A 13547-nucleotide genomic window follows, 5' to 3' on the forward strand; every position below is an offset into this window, starting at 1 on the left:
CCTTCCGGGCATTCTCCAGCAACATCGATCATGCACCGTATGTAGATTACACATATGGTATTTCTGCGGCAACCCCAAAGACGGCAATGCGGATGTACTCTGCCACCAACGCCCACGTCATGACGGCGTACTGACTGGCTCGACCCGAAATCAAGGGCCAAGCCTTTGTCCACTTCTGTACATTGCCACGATCCACATGTTTGCGCGCATACTCCGTCCGTGGGCTATAATTCGCGGCCCAAATGTTCGGTGTAAGATTGTATACGTGAAACAGCCGCCCCCCAGCGAGCGAAATAGGCAAACAGGCGCGGGAAAGTGGGCGTTCTGAGCGTAGATACAGCGTCAGGGTTGCATCACGGAATATCAACAAGCGCCAACATTTCCACGGGGCACTGAAAGGGGCCCGCATTCGGTTGGAAATAGGACAGTGGAGTTGTTTCCGCGCGTGCGGGCATGCTGGAGGAGCATTTGGCGGGTTCCTATTCACCTTGCTTCATTTCGGCCAGGCAGATTGAAGCGCAAGTAACAAACCGGGTTGCAGCCAATGGCAGGCCTCCATCACGACTGTCACCAACATAAGCGCCAATCTACCAGTATGCCGGGACGTTTACACCACACTTGTGGAGAAAAACCCTCAATTGAGTCACCAAATTGCTCCCGAAACGAGCAATGTCCGCGGCACTCATCTTGCAATGATGCAGTTGGGAACATTTTACGACGTCTTGAGGTGCCCCAACAACCTGTTAAGCGCGGCAAATGGCGGTAAAGACAGTCTTTACCGACAGAATGGGAACCTTAGCAGCACTTGCTTGCTTGAATCACAGGATGGCCCCTTGTCAGGGGGGCACGCAGAAGAAAAAAATAGCTTTCCAAGTCGACGGGCTCGTCCCGGGGGAGTTCTCGGTCACTCTTCCCCTGGACTTCATAGATCCATACGACGGAAGTACGAAGACTGTTTGCAGGAACGCAATCTTCTGACAAGGCCCGGACCGACCTTCCAGAAATGACCTTTGAGATGCTGAACCAGGATATGAGCTTGCCCCTAATTCCCGATGCATAGCTGCCCTAGTCAGGCTGAGATATTTCGGAGCCGGTGCACTCACCGATGACCTGCTGCTCAGAAAGTACCCATGCTGCTTGGTACAGAGAGTCCTCCTACACCGTTTCCGGATCAGAAGGCAGCCCCTTATTCGGTGAGCCGTCCCTTCCCCTCATCACGACCCAAGCCATCACGACGCGGTCCAACCAATAGCCGTTGCTCCGGCTTACGGCGAGAACTGTTCGCAGGGAAATCACCAAGCTGGTGTGGCTGCATATGAGACAGGGAGGGTGTGCTCGATTTGGAGGCGAGGGCTTTGATGGTGTCGGTGAGTGCAGGAAGCACTGGTTCCTTCATACGTCTCCGCACCTTTTCCGCCATCATGGCCTTTCTTACTCTGTGCGCACCAGACCATCAAAACGCCAGGAGAAGTTGCCTTGCGCAGGCTCCAAGTGATGCGAGCCCCAACCATTCTGCAGTAGTTTCACCATGGCGTATGCCGCGGAAAAGGTTGAGCGCTAGAGACACCCTTACCGTTCCTTCACGAGGGTCTTGTCTTCCACATCGGATAAGTGCTGCGTGGTGCCATGGTCGACAATAGGAACGATGGCCAATCGAAGACCGGAGGAACCCTTTCATCCGTGGCTAGCGAGCTACTTGCTGGTGAACCGTGACGATGTACCAGCAAGTCTCACCCGGCACTCGCTACCTGCTCGACTACCACGCTGCTTCCTCGCTCTGGTCTCCAAGTTCTTGGGGCACTCATCTCGCCCTGTCTCGCCATGTTTGACTAGACTAAGTCCCCAACACGACCGTCGCATGGTGGTTCAGCTTTGAACAAACATCTTCATTCTGTTTAGTGATCCAGAGCCAAAGACGATTAGCGACGTCTCCTCGGCGCTCCTCGGTAGCGACCGCAGACTTGGAGCAGATGGTCGAGTCGACGATCACGCGACAGAGATGAGCGAATGCCCCAGGTCGCTTCCAATCAATCCTCCCTCATAGCTAACCATATGGCTAGACCAAGCACGATGTTAAACCAGTCGGTTGACATCGGATCGCTGCGGATCTGGTCTGGTGCACACAAAACTCTGTCCGAAGGCCTGATGGCGAACTAGCCCCGATGACGGGACATCAAGGATGAGAGCTCAGATCATTCGATCGGCAATGAGCAGTTCTCTTAGCCAGAAGAAATCGTAGAATTGGACTACTGCCAAAAGGCTTGTTTTCACAAGCCGAGCATACATTACATACTACTACAGGTTAACAGCCTAACAGGCCTCGCAGGCTGCCGATCAATTAAACCCGAGGATTTCGCGACCTATCGAACCGCCAGTGCTCTGTATTCCTTCTGGGCAGCACCCGGGAATTCCCTTGGGTATGGGGTTCGTCGAGCCGACCCAGCCAATTACAGGCGGCCATTCGAGCCCGAAAGCTACGGACAGGAACACGGCGATGGTCAACCACGTCGAACTTCTTCCGATGCCTCGGAACGGCACCGGTTCTCCGCATTTCTAACCGTCTAAAGGCATGCGACTGCCTTTCTTTTCCTTTCCTCCTTCATTCCGGCGTCCTGAACTTCCCATGGCGACCGATTTCGAGTCCTGCCACCTCACCTCAGCGAACGGGCACTGTGACCCCCCGCCCACGTCGGGACGACTTGCTGCGGTTAGTGAAGGTACTAATGTCTCGTCCAATCATGACTAACCATTCCAGCAGCAGGACCGCCCGTAGCCAATTGGGAGCTGCACGTGGGACGCGTCCTACTGCGGGCGAAAGGGCAATCTTTCGAGCCCGTGGCCCGGCTCCAGCAGATTGGCACAGAGAGTCGTGACCGTGCAGCTTTCCCAGCAGTTTTCCCAGCCAGACTGCAGGTAGGGTCGCTACGACCCCGAGTCTGGCCTAAGTTGGTGCTGGTGCTGGTGCAGTGGTGCAGCGGTGCTGGCCGGCCTGGCCTGCCAGGGAAAGTTTCGAAACTTGCGGGCCACAGCAGCAGTCCGAAAAAAGAATGCAAATCCATTGAAGTCATTGCCCACCCACCATCTTTCTTGGCAGTTGCGTTATCAGACACACGCCCACACATTGACACACAAACGGGCGGGTACAGTCAATGGTCGATCACACATGCTTTACACACTACCTACCGCCTGCTATCAATCTGGGGCAGGCAGGCAGACGGGCAAACGGGCGAGCAGGAGCCAAGCGAGTATGCACGGTAAGTTTGCATTCAATGCAGGAAGGAGGTAAGTCAGGCAGGTCTACCCAACCGGCATATAAAGAGGCACCCTCCTTCCTTGGATTCCAGACTCCTTCTCTTTCAGTCCATCATCCATTCTCTCCCTCATCAGTCCTTCGCACACAAGCACAAACACACACGCAACAAACGATCTGCCACCTTCTTGACCGTCATCTTTGAAAATTCCTGGCGAATTTCTCCCACAAGATACCAACGAAGCAAACCATCATCATCACCATGTCTTCTCCCACCACCACCATGAAGGACATCCGCGCCCTTGAGCGTCCCTCTATGGCCTTCCTCCCTCTTGCCCCTACCACCTCGGAGAGCTACCCTGCCAGCCAGCAGGCTATGCCCGAGCGCGTCCCCGGCAGCCGTCGCACTTCCAGCATCGGCAGCGAGAAGAGCCTGCGCTACCTCAAGCTGGGCCCCGTCCACTGGGGCGAGCACCAGGATGAGAACAAGGAGGACTTCCACCACGTCGAGTAAGAAGCGCCTTCTCGTGCCTACGGCCAACACGGCTTTCACAGCAGAGAACAGCGATATGCGCCTACTGTGGCAGACCAAAGTTTGCGTGTGATGGCGGCACGCAGCTATTACGACGTTACGAAAACCAAAACCACCCATAAAATGCACTTTTTTCCTTGATGTCATTTGGCCAGCGTTCAATCTCAATCCCAAAGCCACGGGAAACTGCGATCTTGCGACGCGCTTTGCTTTGCATTCTTTCCCTGAGGGGTTCTTTGGGAAGAGGGGTATGGTGTTTTAGGAGAATAGGTAGACTGGCCGGGAAACGGACTGGAGCCTCACGAGAGTTCCTTGAGATGTACCACACCAAAGCATGTACCTAACTCGCCCACATACATGGGGGATGGATATGGGGCTACTACTACGGCTACGCTGTCTCAGTAGCACCTTCTCAATGGTACATCCTCACAGAAAATACAAAAACCGATTTCTGATACGCACGGGTCATTCGGACGTGATAGTCTTCCCTCCTTTTCAGAATGTGTGCACGGCGCGTGTGCTTTCCGCCTTCCCTTCGGCCGCGTGTGCAAGATAACGACACCATCCGGACTCGAGAGGCTAGTGAATCTTCTGCATCCAAACAAACAATAGCAATTGCGATGCAGCTGTATAAGATTATCTCTCCAAAAGCTTGGTGCAAGATCCGCATGCAGCTGCTGGTTCGAGCGATAGCCCTGTCCTTTGGGGGGTCATCGTTGCATACCGGCCTGCAAAGCTGATTGGCACTGGGCCGCTGACTGCAGACAGACTTATGCCAAGCCATCCCTTTGAGACACACTTGTGCCAAGATGCCTCGATACGACGTAGAAGGAAGCAATTCAAAAACCAAAAGCTAAAACTATGGACGAGAGACCCGTCCATGCAGTGCCCAGGCGGCCGGATGCACGGAGGTAACCGCATTCTGTCGCGATAAGGGTGTGTTTAGTAATTATTAATAGAAGACTATACAACCAATACCTGACACTCCTAATACCTAATACCAATGAACCCCCCTCCTGTGAATCCCCCTCTTTGGGTGTGGGCTCGCTCCCTCCAGTTTTCTGGTTTAATTTGGTTTGGTTTGCAACAAGGTCTGGCAATAATTAGAGGTGAGAGGCCCTGCAAGATCGACGTGGAGATCCGCAATGCGCCAAGCCGTTTCCGTTTCCGTTTCTCTCGTGCCAAGTGCCTCGCTCTCTCGCCTCGCTGGAGGCTGGCTGTCTGTCTCTCTTGTCACCGCCGACTTTGCCCCTGACGGAATCCTCCCAGTTCTGCAGAATGCTACGCTGCTGCGGTGGTGTCTCTCCCTACCTAGCTGGCAATCTGACAATCTGACTGGGCGTGAAACAACACCCAACGCTTCCCCTCCCCCGCCCCCACTGCTGCCCCCCCCCGGGGAGCAGATAACATAGATCCCAATTGTCCGACGGCCGAGGTGTTGTGCTGTAGCGTATGGAAAACACGCACTTGGCATGACTTTCACCAAGGCATGCATAGTAAGCTTGCAGACAGGGCTTACTGCTTACGTTAGTGTGGGCGAGTGATCGGCATAGCTGATATTTGGGCCTATTAGCAGAAAAAAAAAGGGGGGGGGGGGGGATTATCGGTGGCAGGTGGTGTAATGAAGCTTTTCTCGAGGTCCCTTAATTGCGTCATTCCAGCCCTTCCGAGAGGGCGAAAGCTCCCCAACTGCAACCCACCACCATGTAAGCAATGCAATAAGCAGAACCTATAGCCAGCCTGATGCTGAGCTGTAGATGAAGACACATTGACAGGAGAAACTTCACATGCTGCTAATCTCCCACGCGTATCTTGCGTAACCACCGGGCACTGATTGCAATCTTCACCGCTATTCGTTACGTGCTTGGTATGGATACCTACGCAAACGCAGCTGAGGAGGAAAGGAAATAGGCGCTGCAGCAGGCTCCCCCCCAAAGGCCACCTAAGGTTAGGTCAGGTGTCAGGGTCGCAATGCTGGAATGGCCAGAGCTCTAGGCCCCTCGACCATGACAAGTAGTTCGAACTACAGCGCGGCCCGCCCCACAAGATCCCGCAACTCCTAACTTACTCCGAGACCGAGAACTCAGCGAGACTAATGAGGAACTATGACTATAGATTCATGTGATAATGGCAAAACGTACAAGTGTCTCTGCAAGATAGAGTAGCTGTCTGACAACGGCAACCTGGCTGGCCGGCCCCCGCACTCCGAAAGAGTCCTGCCACGGTACACTGCATGTCTGCATCGGATAGCAGGGGGCGGCCCTGGACAGCCTGAACGTTTGTGAAACCAGGTCGGGGTCTGCCAGCTGCTTCGTTTCTATATTGAGAAAGATAGGGTAGCAGCAGAGCAGGTCGAAACGAAACGGCCCTCTCAGCTGTCACCGTGACTTTTTGACGGACGAAAAAAGAAAAAATCCCCATTCTTCCAGATGAACCACATACAATAGCACAGGGACTTGGCGTTTTGAGTAGCCCGGCTCTAACACACTTCCTTGACCCAACGCATTACTACTACATAGCATTGGACAGAAACACTTCGAGGGCGGAGCGGGTGATCGACGGGACATGCTGCACGATCAACACTGCTGACCACGGCAATGCCAGAAAACGGGAAGGAAACACAACAATACCATACTACGTGTCGGATCTGTACCTGCACATCTTTGCACTTTTGATTTGCTTCTGCACTCTTGGCATGTCTTGCCCATCACCCATGCGCTTCGCATTGGGTTTCTTGGAAAACGCTTGGCGAGACCAATTTGATGCAAGATCTGCGCTTTCTTGTTTAGGATTACCGGCTTGGCGGCGCTGTTGTGTAGCTTGACCATTCCCGCCGCCCGCTCTGGAGGCTTGGCTGCTTGGGGGCATGACACGAAATTTCGAGGCGCAGCGAGACAAAAAAAAACTGTTGTTGGTGCGAGGTCGCTGGAACTTTTGCTCCTCAAGGGATGCGAAAGGATGATGGTGTTGATGGATGGTGGGGATAGATGGTGGCTTTGTTGAAGATGCCTCAGAAATCCTTTTTCTCCTGTGATGTGACGGCTATGCGACGTCAACGAGATTGCCTGCCGGGAAACGGAGGAACATGGGGGCCAATTTCTCAATCCTTCCGCCGGTAAGGGGGACGTAGTCATGATCACAAGACCGTCGCTGTTGGGACTTGGAAAGACGTAGGCCTTCGATCAGGCCGGCACATGGCTGTTAGATCGCAGAGTATGTATTTTTGGAATATGCGGTACAATCTATTTGAGGTGCAGACAATCGCAGCTCAGCCCGGGTCAACAGTGGTCTGCCCCAATCCCTTGGGTCTAGCAGCAAGCAGCAAGCAGCAAGCAGCCGTTGGTTCGGGCGCGTGGTTTGCAAGGAGTTAACCGAATGGACACGGTGACCACGCAGGGAAAGGGGAACCCCGATGCGCTCCTCTCGTTGAGCCCAAATGCCTCGCCCCGTAAGAGCAGTTATCGCGAGGCCAGCGGTGACGGCTTGGGAGTCAAGGGCTTCTATGAGTTCACCACCTCTCACCAACCCGCAAGATTTCCTGTACGTTTCCGTAGGTTTTCACCAACCTTTTCCAGTCTACCTTTAGCCATCGTTGCGCGTTCACCCTCATCTCCCGCTCACTGCACGGACAGTCTTGGCGACTTTCTTCGTGAAATGCGCACCAGAACCTGAGATGAACGCCAGCGATGCAAATCTCGACTTGCTCCAAGTCTGGGTCTGCGACAAGACTCAGGAGTCTCTGGAAGGGAGGCGTGTGCTCCAGGTCTGCACCGACGCCCGACCGGCGGGCGAGCAGCGGCCGGGACTGGAACACCGTGTCCATCGCCGGCGACAGCAGTTGGAACCGCATATTGCGCAGCTCACCGCTGAGTATCATGTCGCTGATGACCGGCGCGAGCTTCTGCTCGAAGTCGCCGCCGATGCGTTTCAGAATGATGGTCAACGACCGGATTCGGCGCCGGACCTCCTGCAGCTGGGGGCTGAAGAGCTCGTTGTCCGCTGCAAACTCGTCGTATGCCCTTCGTGAGCTCACGTCCACTACGAACCCCCGCTGGCGATAGAAGATGGCGGATGCTTCCTGGTACATCTGGTAGCTGACGACGAAGAGATCCCCTAACGCGGAGCTAACCTCTTCTAATACCGCATGCTGCCCGTAAGGCCTGATGATGCACGTCGATTCTACGGGTAGCGCATACTGAAGGATGACTTCTCTGAGCTCGCCGGGTAGGGAGAAAAAGGGAAAGTATTTACTCGAAGCCATTGTTTTCGGCATCTCGGTCTCAGAAGAACCCCAGGGTAGATGCGGATGAGCAGGGTCAGGTCCCGTAGAACTGTTAGATGATAGCTATCGTGAAAGTCTCTAGCATGGTACTGAGAAGTACAGTCAGGAAAGAGCAATGATCACGATCACATGATGATTTCTCATGAGTGTGATGTCTGATATCAGGCTTTCTAACTCAACGACGGGGTCAAGCAATTGATAGATGGTTGATTGATAGCAGGGAATGTGAATGAAGCACCGTTACCTCATTAGATTGGAGCTTCATGACACCATTCACCTGATAATCGAGGACCACTTTTTAAGCTAGGTGAGCTACTAGAGCAAGCAGCAGCTCTTTCCCCGAAAATCATCCGGGTTTGGCATTCCAGTCGCGAGTCCTCACGCCTAAAGTCAGCACCTGCCAGGTACCGCGCGCTACCAGTTCGCGCTGCAAGTGGGTCTACAGCGATAATTCTTGGGTAGCTACAGCAGCACTTGACATCAAATTGGAGGAAAGCAAGCTTACTTGCGTGCCGACTACAGTGTAAACATCTCCACGAACATCCCACAAACACGACAACAATACATAAGCTGGTAGTCCTACTGCCGAACTTGGACCCGCGAAGCAATGAATTGAGATAATGCAAAATAGCTTACAATGCAGTGCTACTCGGAGTTGACGCCTCCCACGGCTGTTACCCACTCCATTGTCCTCCCGTTCACTTCGGCGCAAAGCAGCAACCTAGTCGTTGCCCGCGCGTCGCTTCTCCAGATCTTCACCACCAAGACTGTATCCGCCGAGCTCGAGCATGCCCAAAAGTCCAACCTAGAGTCGTCGAAAGCCACCAGCCAGTACGATAGCCGAATCAATGACGATGTCGGTCTCGAGTCCTCCTTCCTGGGAGGCGATTCGGTCCCGGTGCGATCCGACCGATCTCAACATACGAAGCTGGTGCTTGTGGCCGAATATCCTCTGTCAGGCACGATAACGGGGCTCGCGCGCGTCAAAGTGCAAAACTCCAAGTCGGGGGGAGAAGCTCTATTGCTGGCCTTCCGAGATGCTAAACTGAGTACGGTCGAGTGGGATCCTCAGAAGCGCTCCATATACACAACATCCGTTCATTACTATGAGCAAGAAGACCTGCAAAAGGTGCCATGGGCCGCTCCCCTGAGTGACTATGTCAACTACCTGGCAGCCGATCCCGGCAGCCGTTGCGCAGCCCTGAAGTTCGGAGCGCGCAATCTAGCAATCTTGCAGTTCAGCCATGCCGATGAAGACATAGAAATGGATGACTGGGATGAGGAGTTGGATGGGCCCCGGCCAGCCAAAGAGCCGTCGACAACTCCTGTAAATGGAACTAGCAGCAGTGAAGAGACATCATATTCATCCTCATTTGTACTGCGCCTTTCCAACCTTGATCCTAGCCTCATCCATCCTGTGCATCTTGCTTTTCTACACGAGTACAGAGAGCCCACTTTCGGCATTCTATCCTCTACGATGGCACCCTCTTCGGTACTTGGTCGGAAGGATCACCTCTCTTACATGGTCTTTACGTTGGACCTGAAGCAGAAGGCGTCCACCACCATTCTCTCCGTTAACGGCCTCCCTCAAGACCTGTTCCGTGTCGTTGCACTACCAACACCTGTGGGCGGAGCCTTGCTTCTGGGAACGAATGAGCTCATCCACATCGACCAGTCGGGTAAGTCGCACGGGGTAGCTGTCAACCCATTTGCCCGGCAAACTACATCGTACGGTCTTGTGGACCGGTCTGACCTCGAAATGAGGTTGGAGGGTTGCAACATAGAAGTCATCTCGGCCGACACTGGAGAGCTCCTCCTGGTAACAAATGACGGCAAGATAGCATTAATCAACTTCCGGATTGATGGCAGGACTGTTGCAGGTCTTGACATTAAACTTGTTACGCAAGAAGCTGGCGGGTTTCTCCCTAGGAGCGGTGCCTCCACACTAAGCAAGCTTAATAAGAACGCTCTCTTTGTCGGCAGTGAGGATGGAGACTCACTCGTCATCGGTTGGATAAGGAAGCAGATCCAATCCGCTAAGAAGAAGGGCCGCATCCACGACGACTCTTTGGATCTTGATATGGACGAGGAAGATCTTGACGACATGGACGACGACGACTTGTATGGAGAGGGACCTTCAGTTCAGCAATCCAATCTTTCGGCATCTGGAGCTCCTAAATCGGGAGAACTGGTTTTCAAGATCCACGACAGACTCGTCAGCATTGCACCAATAAAGGATTTTGCCATTGGCCAGGCTTTGATCCCCTCAGAGGACGAAACCGAGGCAAACTCGAAGATGGTGAAGAGTGACCTCAGCCTCGTATGCGCTGTTGGAAGGGGCAACAACGGCGCCGTGGCAGTCATCAGCCGCAACATACAGCCCAACATCATTGGTCACTTTGAATTCCCAGAAGCACGGGGATTTTGGACCATAGCGTGCCAGAAGCCGGTGCCAAAATCCTTACAAGCAGAAAAAGGGGCTTCCATGGGTGCCGAGTTCGACAAATCCTCGCAGTGTGATATGTTCATGATAGTATCAAAGGTCGACCTGGATGGCTACGAGACCTCGGACGTATATGCACTTACAGGGGCCGGATTTGAGGCCTTGACGGGCACCGAGTTCGATCCTGCAGCCGGTTTTACGGTAGAGGCTGGAACAATGGGGAATTCGAAGAAAATCATTCAAGTATTAAAGGCCGAGGTGAGGTGCTATGATGGAGGTATGTATGTCCCTTTTCCAAAAGGGCACCTTCGGTGAAGCTAATCGTAACAGATTTTGGACTGAGTCAAATTTTACCCATGTTGGATGAGGAAACTGGTGCAGAGCCAAGGGTCGTCAGTGCCAGTATATCTGATCGTTACCTCTTGCTGGTACGGGACGACTCAAGCATCTTTGTTGCTGGCATCGACAATAACCTCGAACTCGAAGAGATTGAGAAAGAAGACGATACGATCTTGGCCACCAAGTGGCTATCAGGTTGTCTGTACGAGGATACGGCTCATGCATTCACCTTGGCACCGACGGACAAGGGATCTAAGCCGGGGGAGAACGTCGTCATGTTCCTGCTCAGCGGTGCTGGTGCTCTACATGTGAGTTCCTACAAACCGCACTTGCCGGCCTGACTAACATGGTGTAGGTGTACGCGCTCCCGGACCTATCGAAGCCCATTTATGTGATCGAGGGCTTGTGCTATGTACCTCCTGTGCTCTCGGCTGGCTATTCTGCGCGACGGAAGAATGCCAAGGAAACGCTCACCGAGATTCTGGTAGCCGATCTTGGCGATGCTACCTCTTCGTCACCGTACCTCATTGTAAGTGACACTTCTGCACGTACTGAATATACATGATGGCTAATGATCCACAGGCACGGCATTCTAATGACGACCTCACAATATACGAGCCCTTCCGCATTGCTTCGCTGGACCCGACAGATCTGTCGAAGTCATTGCATTTCCAGAAGGTTTCTAATGACCGGGTGGCGAAAAGCCCTACAGCGGTTGCGGAGGATGAGGCAGAGCAACAGCCCCGTAATGCTCCTCTCCGGAAATGCGCAGATATTGGTGGGTACAAGACGGTGTTCCTCCCGGGTGCCTCGGCCAGCTTCGTCATCAAATCATCCAAGACCATACCCAAAGTCATTGGTCTCCAAGGCGATGGCGTCCGCAGCATGAGCTCGTTCTACACAGAAGGGTGCGAGCGCGGGTTTATATACTCCGACTCGAACGGGGTCGCAAGAGTCTGTCAAGTGCCTTCGGTAGACACTTCATACGCCGAGATTGGAATGTCCTTGAGGAAGCTACCCCTTGACACCAACGTCAACTCCATAACCTACCATCCACCATCAAGGACATATGCCGTTGGCTGTGATATCATGGAACCTTTCGAGCTGCCGAAGGAAGACGATTACCACAAGGAGTGGCAACTCGAAAAGGATCTAACCTTCAAGCCTATGGTGGAGCGCGGCCTCATCAAGCTCATCAACCCGCTCAATTGGAGCGTTATTGACACAGTCGAGCTTGAGCCTTCCGAAATCGTCATGTGCGTGGAGGCTCTGAACCTGGAGGTATCGGAGTCGACAAATGAACGCAAGCATCTCGTGGTGGTCGGCACGGCCATTTCGAAAGGCGAAGACCTGCCCATCCGTGGTCGCATCCTCGTTTATGATGTCGTTACTGTCATCCCCAAACCCGGGCAGCCGGAGACCAACAAGCGGTTGAAGTTGATTGCCAAGGAAGACATTCCTAGAGGTGCTGTTACGGCACTTTCCGAGATTGGCACGCAGGGGCTCATGCTTGTTGCCCAGGGGCAGAAATGCATGGTGCGCGGTCTCAAGGAGGACGGAAGTTTGCTACCGGTGGCTTTCATGGACATGAGCTGCTATGTTACATCAGTTCGAGAGCTGCGAGGCACCGGTCTTTGCCTGCTGGCGGACGCCGTGAAGGGGGTCTGGTTCACAGGCTATACCGAAGAACCTTACAAGATGATCCTGTTCGGAAAGAGTTCGACGGTGCTGGAGGTGCTGACAGCAGACTTCTTGCCTCACGGAAGCGACCTCTCTATCGCGGCCTGCGACCCTGATGGTGGTATTCACATGTTGCAGTTCGATCCTGAACGTAAGTTGATCCCTTCTATTCCAAATTGCCCGATTATACTAACGAGTTAATGATTAGATCCCAAATCCCTGGGTGGTCACCTTCTGCTGCACCGCACCACATTCTCTGTCGGAGCTCATATTCCGACGCAAACCAAGCTTCTCCCACGTGCTTTACTTCCGGGCCACGAGCTTCTCGATGATGGAGAGTCTGAGGATGGCAACAGCAACGCATCCAGCCAGCAGGCACAGATGCTGTTCCTCGCCTCATCTACGGGTCTTCTCTCCGCGCTGGTTCCCCTGTCGGAGCAGGAGTACCGCCGGCTCTCGTCGCTCAGCTCGCAGCTGGTCAACTCACTGACCAACCACGCGGGCTTGAACCCCAAGGCGTACCGCGCGCCCATCAGCACGGGCGCCGTGGGCCGGCACCCGCCCGCGGTGGACGCCGGCGTCGGACGTAGCGTCGTGGACGGCGCGCTGCTGGCACGCTGGAACGAGCTTGGCGCGGACAGGAAGGCAGAGGTCGCGGGTCGTGTTGGGTTCGTGGGAGTGGATGAGGTTAGGGCGACGCTGGAGGGCGTTCTGGGTACTGGTGGCTTGTCTTATTTGTAAGCAGTATAGGGGAAATGCATGGCGCGGCAAGTTTCTTCTGCATCATCAATATATCTTTACACACACCCTTGAGGCGTTGGATCAGATGGCTGGTCTGAAGCCATTCCTAAAAATCTATACTAGTTCGACCTACTGGACAGAATTGGTGTTACCGGCTAATGGACTATTCGTTGGTCGTTTCACGTGTCGACTACACTCGATCTCAGATCTTTATCTGCGATGGGTATGTCTATGAAGCCCGGATCTGTCTGTATTCATGACTCGTGACTGCTCGGTGACT

At 53.8% G+C, this 13547-nt stretch overlaps 4 protein-coding genes across 4 annotated transcripts; 2 read left to right on the forward strand and 2 right to left on the reverse strand.

Moving 5' to 3' along the window:
- Positions 1–1186: 1186 nt before the first annotated feature.
- PG985_011988 (uncharacterized protein) lies at positions 1187–1860 on the reverse strand (the record flags this gene model as incomplete). The annotated part of the gene is made up of 4 exons (XM_066831755.1): positions 1187–1383; positions 1436–1512; positions 1574–1671; positions 1735–1860. 4 exons carry the CDS (start codon positions 1858–1860, stop codon positions 1187–1189), a joined length of 498 nt encoding a protein of 165 aa, XP_066679805.1.
- A 1652-nt stretch (positions 1861–3512) lies between these two features.
- On the forward strand, positions 3513–3764 carry PG985_011989 (uncharacterized protein; the record flags this gene model as incomplete). Its single annotated transcript, XM_066831756.1, has 1 exon — positions 3513–3764. One exon carries the CDS (start codon positions 3513–3515, stop codon positions 3762–3764), a length of 252 nt encoding a protein of 83 aa, XP_066679806.1.
- A 3526-nt stretch (positions 3765–7290) lies between these two features.
- On the reverse strand, positions 7291–8043 carry PG985_011990 (uncharacterized protein; the record flags this gene model as incomplete). The annotated part of the gene is made up of 1 exon (XM_066831757.1): positions 7291–8043. The coding sequence occupies one exon, from the start codon at positions 8041–8043 to the stop codon at positions 7291–7293; it is 753 nt and encodes a 250-aa protein (XP_066679807.1).
- A 658-nt stretch (positions 8044–8701) lies between these two features.
- PG985_011991 (uncharacterized protein) lies at positions 8702–13267 on the forward strand (the record flags this gene model as incomplete). Its single annotated transcript, XM_066831758.1, has 5 exons — positions 8702–10784; positions 10838–11154; positions 11202–11375; positions 11429–12677; positions 12735–13267. The coding sequence occupies 5 exons, from the start codon at positions 8702–8704 to the stop codon at positions 13265–13267; spliced, it is 4356 nt and encodes a 1451-aa protein (XP_066679808.1).
- Positions 13268–13547: the final 280 nt, after the last annotated feature.

The sequence above is a fragment of the Apiospora marii genome, assembly GCF_038362585.1.
Source record: "Apiospora marii strain CBS 49790 chromosome Unknown utg000009l_segment0_segment0, whole genome shotgun sequence".
Classification (NCBI taxonomy): Eukaryota; Fungi; Ascomycota; class Sordariomycetes; order Amphisphaeriales; family Apiosporaceae; genus Apiospora; species Apiospora marii.